This window comes from Ornithorhynchus anatinus, chromosome 20, assembly GCF_004115215.2.
Source record: "Ornithorhynchus anatinus isolate Pmale09 chromosome 20, mOrnAna1.pri.v4, whole genome shotgun sequence".
NCBI lineage: Eukaryota > Metazoa > Chordata > Mammalia > Monotremata > Ornithorhynchidae > Ornithorhynchus > Ornithorhynchus anatinus.
In genome coordinates this window covers 465504-490246 of record NC_041747.1, presented here as the reverse complement: position 1 = coordinate 490246, position 24743 = coordinate 465504, and the positions used below count along the sequence as shown (strand labels likewise).

Genomic DNA, 24743 nt, shown 5'->3' with positions numbered 1-24743 from the left:
TGTATGAAGAATTATGATTCTTCAGTGATGATTCCCACTGTCCCAGATTGGCAGTGGGATCTGCACCACATTAATGACAGCAGTGAATAACAAGACTGTAACACGAGGATAACTTTGTTATTGAACAGTAGGATGTTCTAAAATGTGCTGAGGAAGGGAATCTTGAATTTGCTCTTGATGCCTATGAATGCACAGACATCATTCTGGGAGGAATTCAAGAATTCTCTCCCTTTGACATTTTTGGACAAATCTCTTCCTGGGAAGGGATCAAGAATGCTTTCCTTAAGGTGTGATTGTATGACAGACATATTTCTGGGCAAGGATCTGGAACTTGTGACATTAGACCTCTTTCTGGAAAGAGGTGGAGAAAGTATTGAATGGACAGGTTTCTTTCTGGGAAGAGTGCTAGAATGCTGACCTTGTGACTTTATTTAATGGGCAGGCAGTTTTCTGGGAAGAGCTTGTTTGCCTTCCCCAGGACATTAATGGTTGGCAGGTATTTTTCAGAGACGGGCTGGTGATGTTCTTCCTGGAACATTGAATGGGCAGTCATCTTTCTGGGGTGTTCTGAGTGTGTTGCTACCAGAGGCAGAGGATTGGATTAACTGATCTCTTGACTGTAAAGCCTCTAAATGATTTCACAGGCAGAGGAAGATGAGTTTGGATGCGTTGGAGAAAATGGAAGGGCTTTGTTTTTCAAGAATACTTTCCATTCATTCTTTCAATCATATTTATTGAGTGCTTACTGTGTGCAGAGGACTGTACTAGCACTCGGGAGAGTATAATATACTTCCTTTCCTAGAGTATCCAGTCCCAGTGGTAATTTAAAATTTATTAGGTCCATTCGAGGTTTTCCACACAAGTGAGGAACTGGGATGCAGTGATTGTAAACAAAAAAAAATCTCACTTCATTATTTCAGACACACACCTGCCCAGTTTTGCGCCAAAGCGGCAAAGTTGGTTTTCAGTCAATTATCCCAGTCCTCAGGGCATTGCAGCCTGACCTGACAGACTGGTGTCAAGGAGAAATAGCATTTCACTCTGGGGCCCACAACTTTCTTCCGTCACTGCTTCATCCCCTGGACAGATGAATGCCGTTGTGAGAACATTCCTCCTTCCCCCTGCAGCCTTCTAGACCAAATGCTTAATAATCATCGCTTAAAACATTGCTCGGCACATAGTAAGCGCTTAACAAATACCATCCTAATTATTATAGTTATTAGTAATTCTGGTATTTAAGTGCTTGCTATGTGCCGAGCACTGTTCTAAACGCTGGGGTAGATACATGGTAATCAGGTTATCCTTTGTGGGGCTCACGGTCTTAATCCCCATTTTACAGAAAAGGTAACTGAGCACAGAGAAGTGAAACGACTTGCCCACACAGGCAAGTGGCAGAGCCAGGATTAGAACCGCCATCCTCCAACTCCCAAGCCTGTGATCTTTCTACTGAACCACGTTGCCTCTAATGAAAACACCTGTGGAAGGAGAACCGACTAGAGAGGGAGGCATGCTAGAAAGAAGAGAAAGCCTCAATGGAGAAGCCCAGGAACAGTTTGCAAGTGAAATCACTGGGGGCCGTTTACAGAGTACATCACCCTGATTCTATTTATTGCTATTGTTTTAATGAGATGTTCATCCCCTTGATTCTGTTTATTGCTGTTGTTCTTGTCTGTCCTTCTCCCCCGATTAGACTGTAAACCCGTCAAAGGGCAGGCACTGAATCTATCTGTTACTGATTTGTATATTCCAAGCGCTTAGTACAGTGCTCTGCACATAGTAAGCGCTCAGTAAATACTATCGAATGAATGAATGAGTACAGTATACTTCGTGTACACGCATATACAGTATATGTGGGGGATTGTGATTTTTTCTGTTGTTGGCTGAACTTCTGGAGGCCCTTGGGCCCAGCCCCTGTGGAGAACTTGCAGCTTCGGACTGCAGAGGGCGCTGTGACACTGCCTTTAGTGGTCCCCGTCAATGTGGTTTAGTAGTAATTTGTCAAAAAAAGTTACCTGGAGTTATTCCAAAAGATCAAACTTTCCGAGTTGGTTTCCCGAGGACCTAGAGATTGACAGAAGAGTCCATGCTCCTTTTTGGGGAAGAAAATGTTGAGAACCGAATGTCTGAAGGGAAAGTCTAAGAATTCCCCAACAAAAGGTTTCAACACTTGTAGGGATTACTGTGTTCCACAGCTCCTCCCTCAGAAGCTTTGGTATTTTTTATCTCCAGGCTGCTTTGTGAACAAGTGTAAATGTCTGCCTTTCCCAGCTTTCATTGGGAAAGGGCAGGTGCCGATTTCCCGGAGACTGAGTTAGCTGCCGTTGGGATGGTCATTGGGCAGGGACTGTCTCTATCTGTTGCTGAATTGTACATTCCAAGCGCTTAGTACAGTGCTCTTCACGTAGTAAGCGCTCAGTAAATACTGTTGAATGAGTGAATAAATGATGGGGTGGGGGAAGCACCCAGGTGCTTTCCAGAGAAAAGCCCACCCTGGGGGTGAGTGTTCTATGGGAAATTTTCAGAGGAAATCTGACGCTTCAGATGTGAAGGGGTTTTCTCTTGCTGATGGTCAAAATAAATCAATCCTTTAATCAATAAAATACTGTAGATCGAAAGGGATTTTCTGCCCTTGTTGGTCCGAGCGAGCCATAAAAAATGAGCTCAGTAACTTGGATAGATTTGTGTGTGTGTGTGTGTGTGTGTGTGTGTGTGTGTGTGTCCTTGCTAAGGAAAATGTTGAGTCTCTTGTTTACTGGTTAAATCAATATGGGCCAGCTGTGGGGTACTGGATCCTATCAGCTCCACTCAAAAGGAATTAGAATGTTGATTTGTTTCTTTGATTTGAAGCTAAAGGATCTTGGGCTAGGAGCTCTTCCCAACAAGTTTTAGCATTCAGTGTTTTGTCAGAGTGCAATAATTCATGAAACATTGGAGTCGAAAGAGCTTGAAACTTAGTATTTGAGTGGTGGGAGATTTTTGTCAGAGCAATATATGCCCCAAGTGATGGTTATCATTAGGGCATTTATTGTGTATTTACTCTGCAAAACCCAGTTGGAAATGGGGTTAGAACCATGATAATTGGATGAGACACAGTCCCTGTGCGAGAGAACAGGGCCTTTGAACAAGGAGAGAGAATGATCAGCAACAGTAAGAACAGCTTAAGGAAGCCAGCAGGCCCAAAGAAGAACAGGAAAATCTTTGGAAGGGGCCAGTCCCTGGTCTTGCTGCACCCTGCACTGTTTGCAGCTGCCACAGCCTTAATAATAATAATAATGTTGGTATTTGTTAAGCGCTTACTATGTGCCGAGCACTGTTCTAAGCGCTGGGGTAGACATAGGGGAATCAGGTTGTCCCACGTGGGGCTCACAGTCTTAATCCCCATTTTACAGATGAGGGAACTGAGGCCCAGAGAAGTTAAGTGACTTGCCCACAGTCACACAGCCGACAAGTGGCAGAGCTGGGATTCGAACTCATGAGCCCTGACTCCAAAGCCCGTGCTCTTTCCACTGAGCCACGCTGCTTCTCATAATAATAATGATGGTATTTGTTAAGCGCTTACTATGTGCAGAGCACTGTTCTAAGCGCTGGGGTAGACACAGGGGAATCAGGTTGTCCCACGTGGGGCTCACAGACTTCATCCCCATTTTACAGATGAGGTAACTGAGGCACAGAGAAGTGAAGCGACTTGCCCACAGTCACCCAGCTGGCAAGTGGCAGAGCCGGGATTTGAACTCATGACCTCTGCCTCCAAAGCCCGGGCTCTTTCCACTGAGCCACGCTGGGTAGATAGCCACGCTGGCTAGCCTTCCCAGTAGGCTAGCAGTGGGCAAGTTGAGATTTGCTCTCTGGACGGTCAGCTGGGAGTAGGAGAAGAGTTGGGGGGAGGCCGGTCTGCTGGCAGGTGTGGTTAACTTTTCAGGCTTTTGACGCAAGGGTACTTGGGACTGCTTTTTTCTGAAGATTTTCTTTGAATCATGAAGCTAGCATAGTACTTCTGGGGCTTAGAAATTTAGAGGATGTACTTGGCCTGGGCAAAATAGAAAATGAGATGTCTTTGAGTGATGGGTCGACTAGCTTATCAATTGCTCATTAAATATACTTTTTTTTTTTTACCTTAAGGCACCACCTTCCATGGTCAATAATGAACAACGCCAGCATGCAGAGCACATATTCTTATCATTTAGGAAATCAAAATCGCCATTTGCAGTTTGCAAACACATTTTGGGTAAGCATCCATTTCTTGATTTTTTAATTTTATTTATTTTTTTTGGTGGTGGTGTTGAATTAGAAAACATTTTGCCCAGAAAACAGCAGTGCCTACTTGGGTATTCTGGTACTGTAAGTGCTATTCGAAAAAGGTCACCTGTTGAAAATATGTTTAGCTTTTAATTAAAAATACATAATCTGAAGTGGATTCATTCATTCAGTTGTATTTATTGAGCACTTACTGTAGGCAGAGCACTGTACTAAGCAGATTAAATATTTCCCTCAAAGGTAACAGACACCTAAACTGTTTTCCCATTCAGAGTCATGGTCTGCTTAGCTCTGTTTAGAAATATCTTTAGCTGGGGCCTTAAAACCAAGTCTCCAGTTTAGTTGCTCAATAAAACAGGGGATGAAAATTCCACTTTGTATACCCGCAAGCATCGAAGGGTCACCTAGCCGACACTTTCTGCATCATTTCCATGTAGCAGGTACAAGAAAAGCCCTGGGTACTTGGAGCCCAGCCTGATCTAATGATTCTCAAATGTCTTCAAATGAATGGATGAATTTTTGGCATGGGCCCAAAATTAATTGTAATGACTTTGGATCTGTGTTTTTAAAAGAGCAAGCTCAAAATTTCTGCAGGCATTTTTTGAGCATAACATAGAGCTCACTTTCCTTCTTGCTTCAAAGAAACCCAAGACACCAAAAATTGGAGCAGCCTCTCAGGTGTAATCTTTCTTGTCATGTCAGTGATTTTTCCCTATTATTTCTGTTTGTTGCTGGTCGTTGTTGTCTTCCATCATCCCCCTGTCTACCCTTGAGAAACACGTGTGGCCACCGCCTGGGGTTACTGGCCTACCCCGGTCGGCCTGTGTGCCCAAGGTTACTGCCCTGCCTCAGCTGGCTCTCTGTCCCCTGGGGGTACAGATCCTTGAAGGCAGCTACCATTGCTGGAGCTGGTTTAGTGCTAGGTTCCCTTTCACTGCCTTCATCTTTGCTTATCCCCGCCAGTTTGCTGGGCAGTCTAGAAAGAGGCAATGTTTTCTTGCGTCATTCAGCAAGGTTAGTTTGTAACAAGTATTTGACAGCAAAATTGCCGGCTCCCCCTCTTGGGCTCTAGTTCAGTCCCAACTACCACAAAACCATTCTGATTGCAGTGTCCAGAAGACAGTGTATTTATTATATCTAAAGATTGCATCTCTTTGTCCAGTCGTCCACCTCTGTGGCTGAAAGCCACTGCAGATGTCAGCTATGCTTTGGTCCTCCCTCATTATCCCTAACTGCCCCCCCCGCCCCCCTTCATATTTTCATGCCGGACTGCAGCTTTAGAAAAATTTAGAATCCAAAAAGAGGGGCGTTCCAGAAAATGGATGTGGATTTTTTTGCCCAGTGGTTAGAGTCTGGTGGTGTTTGCATGTTGATACCCCAATAAGGAGATTTTTTCCAGTGTAAACAACAGGACAAAGTGCCTGTCCCAGCTACCTATGTGGATTCTCTCTCCCTTCCTGACCTCCCCAACCTTTCCTAACCCCCTCCAATAAACCAAGTGAACTAAACAGTGTTGTCATCCCTCCGTCATCATCTCCCCCGCTCCCTCGACCTACCTCCTTCCCACCACCAAAACAAACAAACAAAAACCTTGTCCTCGGTGCTCTTTATGGCTTGTCAGCTAGGTGTAGATGAAGGTGAACTGTGGTCCTCAGTGTTCCCCGAGGCTGAGCAGGCTGGTTCCCCTGCCAGCCAGGAACCCTGCAGGAGGGTTGCACTTGCTCCTGTCAGTGGAGGATGCTGGTCCTCACATCTTCCCCCTGGAATATTCACTTAATTTTGTGGTGCTGACTTTGGTTAGTTTGGACTAATGCAGGGAGTGCATTTTTGTCAGCTCTTTTTGGGCGGGAAGTGGTGGGAGAGGGTGGTGGGGAGTGGAGGGGTATGCTACTAGATCCACCAGTAATTCTGCAGTTACTTTATTGGGAAATGAAATACAGAAAAAAATTTTTTAACTAAATGTGTTACGGCCTTAATCATTGATGGACTGAAAAGTCTTATGTTATATTAATGTTTACATCTGAACTGCACAGACAATCTTTTAATTCCTTATTCAGTTGCCACCAGCACAGAAGAGGTAATTCCTCTCAGAAGACTTCTCATACAGGTGGCAGTCAATCACAAATCAGTATTTTCACACTCTTGTTCAACAGTTTGATTTCACTGTATATGCATCGGGTACTGAAAATGTTCAGAAACTTAAGGGAAAGACCTTCTCTATGTCTTTACCCTCCTCTCCTCCTAAATTTCTTCTGTCCATTCTTAGGTTAAATATTGTCTGCTTCTTTTTCCTTTTTTCCTCATTTCTTTCACTTCCTGTTCTTTGGCTTTTGAATTTGTTTTCCATTTCTTTCAGTCCCTCCCCGCTCCTAGCTTTGTGTTGGTGTTTTGGCAGAAAACATGAAGGAGATTTTTATTTTTCTCTTGACCTCTACATCCCCAGGGTGCTTCACTGGTCTTGAGCAGAGTTGGGCTAGGTGGGTTCGGCTTGGCCTGTCTGTCGGGCAAATGTCATGCCAAAGAATTGCATTGATTTCTCCAGATGCTGACTTCGGAGCCCTCCCAGATCTCTGGTCTGAATCGTTTCTCTCTTTTCTCTTTCTTCCAACTTAGAAAATAGCTCCTCCTTCTTTGGAAACCTATTTCTCTAGGAGCGCTGTAAGAAATCAAAGAAAAGGACTCCCTGGAGGAAGGTTCCTCAAAGGTGAGAGTCCTCCAGTGGAGAAGTTTTCCACTGCACTTTATGGAAAAAATCTTAGGTTGGACAAATAGGCATCTCAAACCCAGGCGGTGAAGGCGGCATTCCTTTTGCAATGGAGGAAAATCATTTAAGGATCAGAGAGGTCTTGATTTCCCCACTCAGCAGCCTGTGTTGTGAATGTTAGCCTCTTTAGAGCTGATCTAACTCCTCCCTCCTTACTCATGAAGTGTGAAGAACCCATTATTGGGTTCTCCTTGTCCCCTCTTGCTTTCAAGGTGTAGTAGCTTACCGAAGTAGATACCATCCGCAAATCTAAGCTGTTGACACTTGGTTAGGGAACATGAGCACCTTGTCTCCCGAGAGGGGGATGGTCATCCCACAATCCCTAAATTGAACCGGAATTCCTGAGTTAATTGTCACCTCTGTGAAAGGGCCTGAATGTTGGGGCTGTTCTTGCCATGGGCTCCAGAGAGCCCGGCAGCCCAAGAGTAGCCATAACTTGTCTCCTCTTCTCCCCGGGGTGTTCTAGTGGCCGACACAGTTTCTCCCCACTACTGCCCCCCCCCCCCCCCACCTCAACACACACACACATACACTCACTTTAAGGGAAAACGTGACTCGAATGAAGAGCTGGCTGGCCAAGGAGTGCTTGGGAGGCTCTCTTACACATGCTGGGTTTTTTTCATTGCTCCTCTGCCCCCAAGACATCATTTCCTCCAAACCAGATGCTCGGAGGGCATTCATAGGGAGGAAGAGGGTTATAGTTAATCCACTTGATGTCCAAGTTTAAAAATCTTCTTTCACCTGCCTATCATTGTCCAAAAAATAATCAGGAAAGGAGGGTAGTTTTATCGCTGAAGTTTCAGGGCATGTCTTCATCCACCATACAGTTTAGGGTCCGTTTTGCCGTGGGGAGGGCCTTGAGAAAGGCTGTGCCCCTCCTTTCTCCTCCTCCTTCCACTGTCACCTCCAACGCCCATCCTCTCTCCTCTGATGCATGTGTTCTTGAGGGGTAAGGTGGGGCTTGCGGTCTCAGAGCCATCTTTTTTCAGAGTGGCCTCACACTTCCCCTTAGAGCCAGGGCAGGATTTCCTGACTGCTCACCTCTCAAGCCCCTTCTAGGAGTCACATCGCTTGTGCCTGATTTTCACAGGCTTCTCCCGCTTTGGAGAATCAACTCATGTTTTCTTTGAGAGTTATTTGGGGAGTTTGTGGCCTATGGTTAGAACCTCTCCCAAAACAACGTGCAGTAGCACAGAGCCCTTTGGAAACAAGTCAAAAGGGGCTCTAGCATGTGACCGGCAGGCTCTGTGGCCAGGTGCTCATCTGACCCTCTGGTGGCAGGCCTTAGGGGGAAAACCCCTCATCTGTCTCTTGTCAGGTTCATAGCTTGTCTTTGCTGGTGTGATTTTGGAAAGTTGGAGGGTTGGTTGAGATGTCCAGTTTTGAGCCAAAAAAATGTGCGCGTGGGTGGGTGTGTACGCGTGCGCGCATGTGGGTGTGCTCATGCACGCCTTCCCTCTCCCCCTTCTTCCCCCCCCCCGAAAGCACTCTGACCAGAGTCCAAGGAACTCTTGACTGGTTCTTGATACAGCCAGTCTTGTGCCTGGTGGGGTGGGGAGGTGTCATATTTAGAGATTCCCTCCAAATTCTCACTTGCAAAGATCTTGGGGACCATGTGGTGTCCGGCCACGGCCTTTCCAAGTTACCTCCTATTCAGGGTCAGAGAGAATTTCTATCCCTTTCTTGAGATTTCACTTCACTCTTTTCTCCCCTCTTTAGAAATTTGGACCTGCCATTTGGAAACTGCCTGGGTTATTGGCGCCTGGATCACAGAGAGGAATAACCGATGCCTGTTTCTCTTTCATTTTTCTGTGATTCAGTTCTCCTTGGTGAAATACTGTGACTTGGTAGTAAAAGTTAGGTTTCGCCAAGGGCAGGGTTGGAGTTGGAAGTAGTTTGATCAGTATAGCAATCAGAAAGTTCACAGGTACTTCTCACCATGCGTAAAGAGCAAATTGTGTTTGGGAGGAAGATAACCTTTAAAGATCCATGTTTGTATTTCTGAGCTTCCCAGCGGAGGCTGCCATCTTGCTGAAAAGTTCATCACTTTTGGACTCTTACCAGCACGGCTGTTTATTTCATGCCTTTCCAAATGCAATGGGCGATTTATGCTTGGTGAGAATATCTTGGAGAAACTACCGATTGCTTTATTTTTTTATTTTTTTTATTTTTTTAAAAGCTGTGTTATTTTTTAGTTCTTCATGCTTTGGAAGTAACAATTGAAGAGAGGTGAGGAAAGTTTGTGAAAATTGTGATCGGTCATTAACTGCCACCTGCCTGAGGTACCTTCTGAGAGGAACTAGCCTCTTTGTGCTGCTAGAGCAAGGTCACAGGAAAAAAAAACAGGTAACTATGATCTTCCTTGTCTGCAAAGTTCCTTTTCAAATTCACAAATGCAGAGTGTTGAAAGCCCTGTGAACTCTTGCCTGAAGAAAGTCTTTCATTCTCCTGACAGAAACCAGCAAGGTGGACTATGTCCTTTTTCAAGCTGCCACAGCGATAATGGAAGCGGTTGTGCGAGAGTGGATTCTCCTGGAAAAAAGTAGCATTGAGTCGCTCCGAACATTCCTCTTAACATATGTCTTACAGAGGCCCAAGTAAGTACACTGAGAGAATAGCCAACCCCTGTGTCCATTTCCCCACCAGTCGTACCCCAGATCTGTTCAGACCGAGAGGAACTGCTGTGAGTCTGTGGAGACTAGACCTTATTCTTTGTGGAGGATTTCCGTTCCTTACTTGAAATACTGGAATGGTTCATCAAGAACGGGGCAAAGCTTTTTTGGTGCTTTGTGTTCATGTGGCTGAAACTGTGGTGGATGTGTGCATATATTAGAACTCTTCCAAATGAAAACGAGGGAACTCATCGTGTAGCAATTAAGAGTATTTGGGTTTGGAGTGCGGGAGCTCGGTTAAGAGCTCTGGCCCCCATTGGCAACCCTGCACTTCAGGTGTACCAGTGGATCCCCTCATTCCGCATGAGGAAAGGCCCCACCCCGGCTTGTGCCCTGAAGGGAGGAGCGAAGGTAGGAATGCAAGGGTCTTGCCGGGCAAATGTGTATGTGTGTACGTCTGTGCAAGTGTGCACATGTGTGTGTCCCGGCAAGCTCACAGATTTGATTTTGAGTATAATCAAAATTTTGTGATCACCTTTGTAGTATCTAATAATACTAATAATTATGGTATTTATTAAAAGCTTAATATATGCCAAGCACTGTTCTAAGCACTGGGATAGATGCAAAGTAATCAGTTTATCCCACATGGGACTCACAGTCTTAATCCCCAGATGACAGATGAGGTAACTGAGGCCCAGAGAAGTAAAGTGGCCTGCCCCAAGACACACAGCAGACAAGTGGGTGAACCGGGATTAGAACCCACACCCTCTGACTCCCAAGCCCATGCCCTTTCCACTAAGCCACACTGCTTCTCTCTCTGTGATTCCAATCTGAGAAGCAGTGTTGCCAACTAGAGAGAATCAGCCTTCTGTAGTGGATGGAGCACGGGTCTGGGAGTCAGAAGGATTTAGATTCTAATCCTGGCTCTCCCACCTGTCTGCTGTTTGACCTTGGGCAAGCCACTTTTCTTATCTGTGCCTCAGTTACCTCATCTGTAAAATGGAGATTGACTGAGCCCCATGTGGGACATTTACTGTGTCTAACCGTATTACTTTGTATCTACCCCAGCGTTTAGAACAGTGCCTGGCAAATATTAAGTGCTTAATAAAGACCATTTAAAAGAAACTGTGAAGTGTAGAAAAGGATGCATTTATATTGTTCCTTATAAGATTTTATTTACCTTGAATTGCATTTCTGAATTTGTAGTATTTTTCTCCCCTTGCACCTCTTGAGGTTCACACTACTATTTAGAACTGTAGTTGCGATGAGAAAAATCCCCAGACGTGAGAGTCCTTGGAAAAACTGTCAAACGAGCTGCATTTAAAACCAGTTCTGCCACTTTCCTAGTTGTTTTAGGTGATTACTGAGTTCACTTTGTGTTGATCTTGCCAACTGCTATCTGAATTAATACTGGGGATATTATTAGAACAGTATAGGTAAATTTACCCTCCTATTTAAGCACTCGTTCATCCACAGGTCCATTGTTTCTTACCTTAATAATAATAATTATGGTATTTATTAAGCTCTTAGTCTGTGTCAACCATTGTTCTAAGCGGTGGGGTAGGTTCAAGTTCGGTTGGACACAACCTCTGTCCCACATAGGGCTCACACTTTTATTCTCCATTTTACAAATGAGGTAACCGAGGCCCAGAGAAATGAAGTGGCTTTTCAAGGTCACACGGCAGACAAGTGGCTGAGAAGCAGCGTGGCTTAGTGAATAGATCACAGGCCTGAGAGTCAGAAGGTCCTGGATTCTAGTCCCGGCTCCTCCAAGTGTCTGCTGTGTGACTTGGGGCAAATCACTTCACTTCACTTCTCTGGGCCTCAGTTACCTCCTCTGTAAAATGAGAATTTATAGTGTGAGCCCCATGAGGGACAGAGACTGTGTCCAACCCAATTTGCTTGAATCTACCCCAATGCTTCCCCAGCACAGAGTGAGGGCCTAACAAAAACCATAATTATTATTACGTGGCCACGCTGAGATGAGAACCCATGACCTGACTCCCAGACCTGTGCTCTATCCAGTCCTTTTAAGTGCCTTTCTCATCTACTAACTACCTCCTTGAGGGCAGGCATCATGTCTTTTAACTGCATGTTACTCTCCAAAGAGGTTAATACAGTGTTCTGCACACACTAGGCATTTAATAAGTACAAAGGATTAATTGATTGTTAAAACTGTCAGGATTAAATTGTGCCACAATCCTGTAAATATTCCTTTGTGTTTGGAATGAAGAGGATATCCTGGGGATCTAAGTCTACTGTAAATCTATTGTCCACAAAATTGTCTTTTCTGACAACACTGCGTTGTCTTGCAGCCTTCAGAAGTATGTTCGGGAGCAGATTCTGTTAGCAGTGGCGGTGATAGTAAAACGAGGATCGCTAGATAAATCCATCGACTGTAAGAGCATTTTCCATGAAGTCAGCCAGTTGATAAGCAGCGGCAACCCCACGGTGGTAAGTTCCCTGTCTTGACTGCATTGTGCTCTGGCCTCCCTGCTATCGAGGAGTATGAGAGTCGACAAACCCGCTGGCCTTGGCCCCCACTGGGGTCTGAGTGATGGCGGAGACGGTGTGCGGTGTGGGGGGCGCTGGCTGTCGAGGCACCCTCTCCCTGACCCACCTTTTAGAGCCCAGCCCTGGCCGAGATCGAGGGGCAGTCTCAAAAGCAGGGCTGGGCCCCAAACTCAGCAAACCATTGTGTAGCAAGCACCTCCCTTTACATGTGCCCAGGTTGGGAGGGAATGCCAGTCTCCCCTCCACCTTCCGAGACACCCAAGCATGCAGGGGTAGAATTCCACCGCCCATGCCAGCTTCGGGAACAAAATTCAGGCATAAGAGTGCACACCAGCAATAATATCTGCAGGGGGTTGTTTGATGCTTTAGCCATTGTGATGATTTATTTCAGACTTGGTGAAACCTGGTCTTCAGGTGGGGCCTGGGGAGAGGGAAAATCCTGGGGATGTTTTTTAAATTTTTCTTTTTAAAAGCAAGCAAACCACACCTTCCTTCCCTCAAAAAAAAAAAAAAGACCATTAATTTGGGGTCCTGTTTAAACTAGGTTTCAGGTTTCAGGGCTTCTTTCCTCTGAGTAAGATAAGCATCTGTTTAAGATCTCTTTTTTTAGTCAGCCCCTTTGAATTCCCATTGAAGTTTTTCTTTTTTGAGAGGGGGAGGAGGCAGAGGGAAACCCAATTGTCTACAGCAGTGCTATCCTTGGGTGTGATAGTCCAAGCTAATCTCTCTTATCACAAGCCTCCTTGATGTTTGGTTAGAGGAGCAGCTGAAAGCCTGCCTTATGTATGGCAACCTTTCATAAAGTTTATTCTTGGTAATAAAGCTCCGGGGCTAGAGCCAGGCTATTCTAAGAGACAATCCCCTCTCTGAACAAGAGGAGTATTTTATTTTGTCAGCTGGAGCTGGTGCTTGAGTGTGTTGTTCTTGTGACAGGACTAATGAAATTGTTGAAGAGTGAGGCAAGCAGTGTCTACTAGGTATTAAGTTAATGACTTTACTAGGAAATGGATCAGTGATATTCAATTTTTAGTATGATTGCCAAAATTGCTCCCGTTGACTAGCTAATGTGCATCTAAAAAATTAAATTAGGAATTTTACGATACTTCAAAAAGAAAACAGTGGCTCTTTGCCCTTTTTTTCTTCAGATAATGCCTTTATGGCAGTTTTCTATTTTGGATACATTGTTTTTCTCTTTAGCAAAGTAAGATTTGTGTGGAGATGGGTTTTCTACTCTAGTATTCATTTTATGATGGAAAAGCAGTCTGAAGTGGTTTCCCTTCCCCTTAAAGTTTAAAGCAGAAATGATGCCTGATTTTAGTATGCAAGTTTTGCTCCACTGGGGAAGTCTGCAGTGCCTGAGTAGGTACTTCTAAGCTGGAGAAGATGGGTTGGGAAAGTGTCCTTTCAAAATAGGGCAGATTTCAGAAGCTCTGTCTGCCGATTTTCACCGTCCACTCTTTTTGAAGATGGCACTGCTGTCGAGTGCGTGCTTATCAGGCCGAAAGCCCTCCAAGAGTTGGGGGTGGTTTCAGAGGATGGGGCCCCAGTGTGGGGTGAAGCAGCGTGGCTCAGTGGAAAGAGCCTGGGCTTCGGAGTCAGAGGTCATGGGTTCGACTCCCAGCTCTGTCACTTGTCAGCTGTGTGACTGTGGGCAAGTCAGTTCACTTCTCTGTGCGTCAGTTACCTCATCTGTAAAATGGGGATTAACTGTGAGCCTCACGTGGGACAACCTGATTACCCTATATCTACCCCAGCGCTTAGAACAGTGCTCTGCACATAGTAGGCACTTAACAAATACCAACATTATCATTATTATTATTACTCTCCTTGGAGTCCGTTTCACCTCTTCTCCCATATAGTATCCCAGGTTCTCACTTTTTCTTTCCACCCCTCCCTCTCCTAAGCACCACCCCCTCATGTTTGATTTCTTCGGTCCGTGACATCTTTTATCGCCCGTGTTTTCACTGGCTGTGCCTGCCTGCTTTATAAAATGAATTCAAAAGCATGGTCTCAAATGCAGCATCATAATGTGATGTTCCTGTACAGGAGTTCGGAAGGGGTCACATCCCATAGAATCCTCAAGAAATGGAAAAAAAAATTATAAGCAAAATTCTTCCGAAACTTTGCAGTGCACCTCTGTCCAGCAGCTAGTAGTGACATCACAAAGGGAGAATCTAAACCTTAGGTGGCGATAAGTCTAGACAGACTGGAAATTGCTGCTTACTGTAAAGTGGTTGCAGGGCATTTCCCTCTGAGTCCTCCATGTCACCAATTGCGCTTATTAGTGTGGGAATCTCCTTACGGACAGGGAACAAGTCTTGTGCATTTGTTGTTCCTTCCAAGAGCTTAGTCCAGAGCATTGCATCCTCTGGCCACTCAATCTTAGAGAAGCAGCGTGGCTCAGTGAAAAGAGCACGGGCTTTGGAGTCAGGGCTCATGAGTTCGAATCCCAGCTCTGCCACTTGTCGGCTGTGTGACTGTGGGCAAGTCACTTAACTTCTCTGTGCCTCAGTTCCCTCATCTGTAAAATGGGGATTAAGACTGTGAGCCCCACGTGGGACAACCTGATTTCCCTATGTCTACCCCAGCGCTTAGAACAGTGCTCGGCACATAGTAAGCGCTTAACAAATACCAACATTGTTATTATTATTATCAATCAGTAGCATTACCACTACCAGGGCCAAGCCTTGGAGCAAGGCTTGAGTTTTGCTTTTTGGCCCCAGGACCCCTCCAAAACCCGAGGCACGGGTAGAAGTGCGCAAAGGGTACTGGCGATTTGACCTCTCTCCCTGGTGGCTGCTTCCTGACCCTGAGATGACCAAAGATAATCTATTCAGTCTGTTCTTGGGGTTGCAGAGTTGGGCTTGGTTGGGAGGGAAAGGATGTTTAATGTTCGTTTTTGACCCGCTCCATCCGTCCCTTCTTCCAAACGCACCCCAGGCAGAGGAGGGAGGAGGAGATGATGCTCAAGCAAGGCAGTTTTCACGGCATGAGTGGGGATAGGGCGTGGATTTTGGATATGCAAACTGGTTCCAACCTATTCACAGGCACTCAAAAAGTTAGTGTTAATGTATATTTCTGTTCCCTTTTAAGGGGGTTCAATGGTTCTTCTCTATATACTTTCTAATAAAGGAACTATTTTGGTCCCCCTTTGTGAGTGCCCAAGAGCTAAGCATATTCATTTTCAGTTCTTCCCAAAGAGCCAGTACCTTCTGTGTTGCCTGGTACCCAGGCAAGTATCACCACATTTCCAGTGAATGGAAGCATCTTGTCAGTGATCGTCGCGATTGTCACCTCAGCGTTACCTAGAGCGTTTTGGGGTTGGGTGAATAAGGATAAGGCCTTCTGCTGGGTGGAACTTAAATGGGAGCTGCTGTTCTGAAGGCACTGTTTTTAAGCGAACTTTGACATTGGAAAAAAAAATGTGGATAGTTGTATCCTTCATTTGGCTGCAGTCTCTCCCGGCATTGGCTGGGATTTGGACAGATCATGAGCGCGGGGGAGAAGACGACCCAGTGGTCAGTATTAAGAGCCGTGGTGGGAGATTTGTCTAAGAGAATTGTGGGTACAAGCAGCTGAAGAATCGGACCCAGAGCTCATCATTTAGAGTACCGATGGGAGATATGTGCGAGAGAATTGTCGGTACAAGCAGCTGAAATAGAAATCAGACAATCTTAAAAATCATGACAAACCGATTTGAAAAATCAAAGCGTTCCGAAATGTACGTATTCTTCCACACAGGCTGTGACAGTTTGGGATTTATGGAACAATGAGGAATCTAACTGGATGAGTGTGCACTACGATAACTAGCGCCTGTAGGGTCAAGGTATTGACATCAGAGACATTTCTGAACAAAGATGTTGCAGTTGGTGGGTGGAGGGAACGGTTTTCAGCTGTCGTACACGCTAGCATAAATAGTATCATCTTAACTTTAATCTTTCGGGTGTTCAGAGGTAGTGTGCATATTTCCGCTTAACCCCTGGACAGTTGCCGGCATGCCTAGCCCTTGAACAATCCCTGCCTCTCTGTCCCCCCGTGGCACCTTGGCTCCAGATAGTCTGCTCCAAGAGCCGCTGAGCCTGAGATGACGTTGTGGCGCGGCTAGGTGCGGGCGGGGCAGGCGGGGGTTGCAGGGCCGGAGAAGAGTCCATTTTTTAACTGTAGCATCTCGAGGCTCGGAGAGTGAGTGCTGAAGGTTTCATCTGTCTGGGGTGCAGAGTAGTCTCTTCTTCCCCTCCCTCCATCTCCCCACCCCATCTCCTTGTGTGCATTCCTTCGGTAGGAGTAGAAGAATGTTCATTGGGCTTGAAATCAGAAAACGAGGCCTTTAGCCAGAGATACTGTTTGGGCAGGTGATCGTTCTTAACATTTTAGCTCAGGTTGGACCATGTGGCCAAAAATGCCCCAGGGCCAGCCTGGGGCGGACTGTCGCAAAGGGAGCCCTGTGCTTTCCCCAGCTAGGCTCCTGCATTTGATTCGGAGAGGAATGTTCTAACGAGTCATTCAAAACATTGGCTGAAACACTAGAACCGTACAAAGCATTTCTCATTTGTGCTTTTTGTCTCCTTGAATTCTTGCAGCAAACTCTGGCCTGTTCCATTCTCACCGCCCTGCTCAGCGAGTTCTCGAGCTCCAGTAAAACCAGCAACATCGGGCTGAGCATGGAGTTCCATGGCAACTGCAAGCGCGGCTTTCAGGTACTTAGGCCGTTTGCCACGTTGCGGGCATCACGTTCTTTTCGCTCCCAGAAGGGGTAAGGAGATGTTTTGTGTACAAGGGCAGTGGTATGCACACCTGGGAATCTTGAATTGCACAGTCCTAGGAAATAAAGCCATCAGGTTTGTACGCTGGCTGAGAGTTTCAGAAGTCTTTCTCTCGTTAAAAGCTGAGGGGTGGTTTCCCACTCTCTTTAATGCCACTCTTGTGGGAGTTTAGGGGTAGAGTAGGTTCGGGGGCGGGGGGGGTAGTCTCAATCCTAATTCCATTTATTGTCTCCCATTTTCAAGTGGGATTAATGCAATTTTTGCAACTCTGCCAATCTTAAAAATAGAGTTGGCCCAAAGCCAAGGAGGGCCATGACTTTAAATATGCTCTTGCGGACGGTGCGGGCTGCTCGTCTTAAATGTATTGTTCGGCCCCGGAGAAATGTTGTGTGAAGGCATCGCTTTACACTCTCGAGCTGTGGAGTAGAGCAACTGTCTGATTTATTTCTTCAACGTCGACGCCAAAGTTCTTCGGTGGTGGATCGTGTTATTTCCTTGTGGTGTTCTCTTTGAGGCAGGTTAAAGAGCCAAAGCAAATCTGGTCTGTTTAGTCACGTAGATCATCGGTCCTAGTAATGTGGTGGTCTTTGGGAGCCGAAAGTCTACTTTATAACATTTTGGGGTTTCTTTCAATTGTAGGAGGAGGATCTTCGGCAGATCTTCATGCTGACGGTTGAAGTCCTGCAGGAGTTCAGCAGGCGAGAAAACCTTAATGCTCAGATGTCGTCCGTGTTTCAGCGTTATCTTGCACTCGCCAACCAGGTCTTAAGTTGGAACTTCCTTCCTCCAAACCATATCCTTTTAGTAGCTCAGGTTTTTATTCAGGAGAGAAAGAGAAGCCCCTCTTTTAAATAGCCTGATTTTCAGGCAGCATTTCTGTGGACCGAGAGGCGGTGGGGATGGGGAGGGGGTGCGGGGGTTTTCCCTGGGTGGCATTACTGCTGTGCCTTCTACAGCACCGTCCTGCCAATGGCTCACAGCGGAGCAGGAAGGAAGGAAAGGAGCTCCGTCTGGGGGAAGGTCAGAGGGAAACCTTTGAAGGTGGTGAGCCAGTAGTCCAGATGGGGCTCGGTTCTGCTGCAAAGTCTCACAGGCCCGAAGTCCCTCAGTAGGGTGGAGGGGTGGAGGGGCGCAGGAATGGAACAGGCACATCTTTACCAAGGGGTCCTGCTCTGCTGCAGAGCCCGGGCTCTTCATCTCCAGCTACGTGTAAGTGGGGAAGGGGGGACTGTGAGGGGGTTATCTCCAGGGAAGCCGACACGATATATTTCTTTTTTCCTTAGGAGCTCCTCTTTCTGAGAAAATGAATCAAAATAAAGGGTATTTTATTGGGTCACAAATGGGTCTCCTCTACAACCCCTAGTATGTCACGCAGCGGTGTCATCTTTTCGCCCCAGTGTCAGAGAATTCACTATTAGCAGAATCAGCACTCGTTAACTCTTATTTCAGTGCGTCCTACCACTCCGGCAGTAAAATTTGCCTTTGGCTGCCTGTATGACAGAAAAGGCTAACGTGGTTTTACAGCCCTGGCCCCACTGCCCATATGGACTACCCCAGTCTAGTACCGTTGTCTTAATGGTTTGCAGGGCCCAGCACCATTATGCCTTTTCCTTGTCTTTTGATTCGAAGTTTCCACCTAACAGAGTGGCCTCTCTCCCATTTGGGAGAGGGTCTTTGCCCAACCTGATTAACCTGTACATAGTTATAGTGCGCAGAGCAGTACTTATCACACAGTAAGCATTTAACAAATATGCTGGAAAAGAAAGGTGGGGTTGGGCAGGCTGAGCAGGAGGAGGTGATCCCTCCAATAGCTCTTCCTGGATTGGCTCTGAGGTCTTTTTGGTCAAATATAGAGAAACAGAGCAGAGAGAGATCAGTCTGCCCTCTTTCCATGAACTCTTTTGGCCATCTGCTATTGTACTGCATATAGGTAGCACTGGGGGTACAGTTCTGGGAGTGTGGTGTGGTGTGGGGAGCAGGCCCAGTTTTCACAGCCATAGAGATGGTTCAATGCATTTGGATTGCCCTGAACCAAGATGCCTTGCTGGCAGCGTGCACCCCTGTCTTTCTGTTTCCCAGAGGGCAAACTGACCTCCTTAATTCTTTTTCCTAGCCCCTTGCCTGCCCTTGATTGTGGGTCCCCAGGAGACCCTCTGGGCAGGAGGCAGGGCCGGCCATCCACCAATGAACTAGCCAGTGGTGGTGGTGTGGGTAGGGAATGTGGCTGTTATATCGTTACTTTGTACTCTCCCAAGTGCTTACAACAGCGCTCTGCACACAGTGCTTAATAAGTGCAATTGACTGTTTAGCAGAGTGCAGTACTAAGTGCTTGGGAGAGTATAGTAGAATTAGGAGACACAATCTCTACCCGTACAAGTTTACAATCTAGTCGGGGAGATCAACACTAAAATAAAGTGCAGACAGGATGAATAACAATAATAATAATCATACTTCTTGTTAAGTGCTTACTATGTGCCGAGCTTAATGTACTAAGTGGTAGGGTGAATGGAAGAGTCTCTGGGCCGGTTTTGCTACCCTGAAGGTGGTGGCGGCCTCAGCCTCGGGTCAAGCTCCAGTGCGGCGCAACACTGGTGACTGCAGAAGTTAGTTCAGGGACCGTGCCCTCTTCCTCCCATGGTCTGTTGGCCAATGGGGCTGCAACACCCCCCAGCCTTCCTTCACCAGGTGTCAGCCGAGCCCTGGGGATTTGAGCGGTCCTAATCAGATAAAGGAAAATACATTCAATTCCTATTTTGTTTTAAGACAGTTTGCCAAACTGGCGTGGCATGTGGGTGCCTGTAGCGTTTCCTTTTTCAGTTCTGTTGCAGTGCATTTTATCAGCATTACGTTTCGGTGGGTCGGATTTGGGTTTGAATCATTTTTTCAGAGTTAATCTCCGGGGGAAAACCGATGCTATCAAAAGACCGGCCAGGGGACAGGGAGGGCTTTGACAGATTAGAGAGGCTCTTGGTCAATAAGTCCACCCTCGTCGATGGCCCAGCTGGAGAGGAAGGTGAATGAGGTCCAGCTGCCCTGGCTGCCCCAGCCATTTGTCTCCTTTATAGACTTCGCAGTGACCAGTGGGGCAGTTGGGCACCTGTCACCCTGAACCCGCCCTCACCTGAACCTGGAAACTGTCTTGTTGATTCACTAAGGAGGAAAGGCTGAAGTGGTAGCAGTTAGCCAGTGAGGAGTGGAGAGTGGTGAGAGGATTTCTCGCAAATTGGAAATGAGCTGGGAAGCAGGCAGAGTCCCCACTCTGGCACGGCGTCGTCGGCCAGGGCCAGAAAGAACGGTCAGTAGATAGCCGCCCCTCTTGCCCACTCTGGGCAGACAGCGTACCAGTCTGCAGCCCTGGATAGTGACATACCTGGCCGAAGAATAGAGGTGAGAAAGTGGGAGCCAGAGCAGACCGGACTCCCCAGGGACCTCTGCCCGTCCTGGAGGACTTTGTTCTGGCAGGAATTCTCCAAGGGAGTTTTGTCCCGTCCCAGATTTCTCTCTTCTATTTCTGTTCCCTTGGTCGAGCCTATGACCCATTTCCACGTTGCCCCTGTCCTACTTAGTGCAAGCCTCAGCCAGTAGTGTGGAAGTAGACAAAAGGGATCTGAAACGGGAGCGACGGAGTAGCTCAGAGAAGCCTTCGGGCCAGGCAGGGGTCACTTAATATGGTGTGTTCTTCACTCAGCGCTCAGTAAATACCCTCGATTGATCGACAGGCTGATACTTTGACAAGAGTTGTAGTTTTTCTTGTATCTTCCCCAACTCTGAGCACAGTGCTTGGCACATTGTGGCCAAACCACTTTTGGGCGGGACTCTGTTAGAAGCAGCCTGGGGATGCCCTGAGGCAGCAAAGGCTCTATGCCTGGGGCTCTGTGTTAGAGACTTTGAGGGGGCTCACCTCTCTGCCCCAGAGCACAGACCTGAGGAGGGGGAAGGTAACATTTACCATGGGTTTCAAGGTTCTCTGTCAGTTTTCTCCATCTTGTCCATCATCTCTATTCTCTTGCTCTTGCTCTATTCTCTTGAAGCAGCGTGGCTCAGTGGAAAGAGCACGGGTTTGGAGTCAGAGGTCATGAGTTCGAATCCCAGCTCTGCCACTTGTCTGCCGTGTGACCTTGGGCAAGTCACTTCACTTCTCTGTGCCTCAGTTACCTCATCTGTAAAATGGGGATGAAGACTGTGAGCCCTACGTGGGACTACCTGATTCCCCTGTGTCTACCCCAGTGCTTAGAACAGTGCTCTGCACATAGTAAGCGCTTAACAAATACCAACATTATTATTATTATTGCTACTTCCCAGCACTCTTAGCTCCTCCCCAACACACCATCTCTCTCGACCCCTCGCCTCTGGACCCCTCACCCTGTTCCACACACCCCAACCCCCGAAACCCGGTCTTCAGCGTCCTTCTCGGAAGACTCCCAGTTAATTCCTAGCATCCCTATTGCACCAGCCCAGTGCCCCACTCTCTGCCCATAGCACATACATATTTTATATCTCTCCTTAGGGCGTGCATTGTAGTTTTATATTTCATTTATACATTTGTTTTATTTAACTGTTATCCTATGTAGCTTTCTTTGTTATTCCTCTTTCCACTATTTTTAAATCATTTTGGTCTATCTCCCATTAGATTGTAAGCTCCTTAAGGGCAGGGAATGTATGTCCTGCTTACTTTTCTAAGTGTTTAGCACTCATTTGCTCAGTAGATACCACTGACTGATAATGTTCCAAGTCTCATCTGTAATGGTTAAAATGTATTCTGAAGCGTAAAATAGGAAACACAGGTCTGATACTTCAGAGCAGGGCAAGGGCAGCCTATATGCTAATACTGTGGCAGAGTATTTGCTACAGAGTACCAAGATTTATGAAGTTAATCCTTAGTTCAAGAGAACATTTTAAAAAATGTTAGAATATTTTGAATTTCAGGTATTGATGGAAATAGTGAAAAAGAATTAAGCAGCAATGAGGGTGATCAGCATTCCCTTCCTCCCACTGGAATAGATACTGGTCTGCATTTCTCATATTCGTCTGAGCTCCGTTTTCTTGTATTTTGAGGGCCTTTAAGTGCACCTCGGGGGAATTGAATGGAGCTAAGGAGCTGGGAACACATTCCACTAACCAAGATGCTATTGCTTATGAAACTTGTACACCTGCTGCCCCTCCCACCCCTTCTAGTTCTTTGTGCATAAATATACGTCCCTTTCAAAATATGGGAGCATCTGCCCCTACATGTATCTTTTTTATACCTTTTAGAAAAATTGGTTATGCTTTTAAAATGCACAATAGCACATCTTTTTTGGGGAAAAAAAATTTTAATTTTATAAAGTAGGTTGTTGTTAATAGTGTTTAAGTGCTTACTATGTGTCAGACACTGTACTCCCGACAGATGAGAGAATTTAGGCACAGAGAAATAAAGTGACTTGCCCAAGGTCACACAGCAGACAAGTGGTGGAACCGGGATTGGAACCCAGGTCCTTCTGACTTCCAGGCCGTGCCCTATCCACTAGGCCACGCTGCTTCTCTAAAGAGGCGCTGAAACTCCTTTCTATCTGTTTTTCAAAAACTTCTTGTAGAAACTTTAAAGCTGATTTCCTCTCTTACGCATTACCTGGTAATGGTGCTGATGCTGGAGTTTTTTTCCCCTTCTGCTCCTGCCATGTTTGGGTCCCCGGTGTGCAGTAGGGAATGAGTGCACTCCTAGGCCTGTCCCGCCGTGCCTCTCTCCTCATCCCTATCCTCAGCCATGGCCCGAGTCCACTCGTCGTCCAGACCCCATGCCTTTCACTGGGACGCCTGGGCCCAGCTCTAGCGGGCGTGTGTGCAGAGAGGCACTTTGAAGCTCTCCATCCCCTTCATGATTGGCGGGTCCTGTTGTTTCCCGGGCCTTGGGTTTTGGGGAACAAAGTAGGAATTGGTTGTTGACCTTGACAGCCGCTCACTGGGCAGACATTACATAGCGATGTTTGAAGCCTCCCAGAACGTGACACTGAAGCCGACAGAGTCCTGGAGAGAGACCCTTTTGGACAGCAGAGTGATGGAGCTTTTCTTCACAGTAAGTTTTATTCTTTGCCACTAGGCAGGGCTCCCCGTTGGCTCAAAGCTACTTGTGTACTATCTTTAAGGAACCCTGGGACAAGTGGACTGAATTTTTGTCAGATGTTCAAGCCTAATTCCAGTCAACATGTTCAGGAATGAGTGGAATTTTTTTTTTTTTCAAAAATGGAGACGTTGTTCTTCGTAATTTATGGATTTTGTGTAATAGGGGATTCTGGTATTTCCATGAGCAGTGTACATGGGCAGTGGATAGTTGTTTTATAGTCAAATGGAAATGAATATTGTTGAGCAGTCATAATTTACTTGAAAAATAGTAGTGTTAATTGCACTCCACAGAAATTGATCTTACATTATGTTTTTACATTTACAGTGTGAGAAGCAGCAAGCACTGTGCAGCAAGGCATAGTGGATAGAGTATGGGCCTGGGAGTCAGAAAGTCGTGGGTTCTAATCCTGGCTCTGCCACTTATCTGCTGTGTGACCTTGGGCAAGTCACTTAACTTCTCTGTGCCTCAGTTACCTCATCTGTAAAATGGAGATTGAGACTGTGAGCCCCACCTGGAACAGGGACTCTGTCCAACTTGATTTGCTTGTATCCATCTTAGCGCTTAGTATAAAGCCTTGCACATAGTAAGTGCTTAACAAATACCATAATAATAATAATTATTATTACTTAGAGAGATTTTTCTGCAGCCTATGATTTAAATCCTGAAAATACACTGTCTTTCCTAGCTAATTGGCACTTATAGTGAGGGTTGTTAACTGGGTTATTAACTAAGTGGCTGCTTCGTTCAGAGCTGCTGATCTTCTCCCATGGGCAAGCACTTTTGTGACATTGGAACTTTCCAAGAGGGGCAGGGAAATGATGTCCTTCCAGCATCTAGACTGGCTATTAATTCTGGCTGGAAAATGGCAAAATAGAAACAAAATTAATCTCTTTCAAAATCACTGAAATGTATCATTTTAATAAGCAAGCAAATTGGCCATCAGTTTGATTTTACAAAGAATACTAGCAAGTGCCCCCTTTGGCATTAGAGCAGGAAAACTTCCTGGTCAAGCAGCCACCTGGAGGCTGACATCCAGGTGCAGACAGAGATGCATCCATTCCTGAAGGAATTATCAGGGCAGTAATTTAATAGGAGTTCTCTTGCAAAATAGAACAGTAACACATGGAAAAGACTGTAGATTCAGTAGCTAAATATATATCCTCCTTAGCTGCTGTTCTTTGCCTTGGTGGATGAAATTATTTTGATGTGTTTGCGGGTTCGGTTTGTTCTGAAGGAAATTTACTCCTTTGACTGAAAGAATCCCTGGCTCTGGTAGTTTTTGAAAAGGTGAAAAACTTGGTGGCAGAACTGGGAACAGCCACCCCAAATCTGAACAGCTGTCTAGACAAGCTGGCAGCTGCTACTGTCAGCTGTGAAGTGCCTCATGCAAATAGCTTTGGAGTTTGAAGCTTAACCCTCTCCTGCTTAGCCACAGTAGCAGATCTGAGGAGTTTGCCTCTAGCTAGGATTTCCCCCTCGGAAAGTGGCTGAATATTTGGATTGCTAATGATTGAGCAAATGACTGTTGCTTAAGGGATCTGAAATTGTTGTTATCTAAAAATTCAAAATTGTTCCCCTGGGCCTGAAAAAAAGATTAGTCTTTCTAAGCTAGGGTGAACTTTATCGTGGAGCTACTCTTGATAGCTTCTGAATATAGTTGTTTTGCAACCACTCAGAAGTTGGAAAGTAATGGTCATTTTGCATGGTTGTGTAGCTGGAACTGAAATGATATAACT

At 46.1% G+C, this 24743-nt stretch overlaps 1 protein-coding gene across 3 annotated transcripts in view; it reads left to right on the top strand.

Moving 5' to 3' along the window:
* XPO4 (exportin 4) overlaps window positions 1–24743 on the top strand; it is a 58108-nt gene that overhangs the window by 5975 nt on the left and 27390 nt on the right. Inside the window, exons 1-7 of one of the 3 annotated variants that reach the window (XM_029048030.1) lie at window positions 4136–4225; window positions 9214–9364; window positions 9474–9615; window positions 11946–12084; window positions 16725–16841; window positions 17547–17700; window positions 22847–22959. In XM_029048030.1, the coding sequence (XP_028903863.1) occupies window positions 9521–9615; window positions 11946–12084; window positions 16725–16841; window positions 17547–17700; window positions 22847–22959 (618 nt within the window). In that variant the 5' untranslated portion in view covers window positions 4136–4225; window positions 9214–9364; window positions 9474–9520. Of the gene's footprint in view, window positions 1–4119; window positions 4226–6892; window positions 6959–9213; window positions 9365–9473; window positions 9616–11945; window positions 12085–16724; window positions 16842–17546; window positions 17701–22846; window positions 22960–24743 lie in introns of those variants that run through there. The other 2 variants (XM_039914892.1, XM_029048028.2) reach the window with 2 other exon arrangements.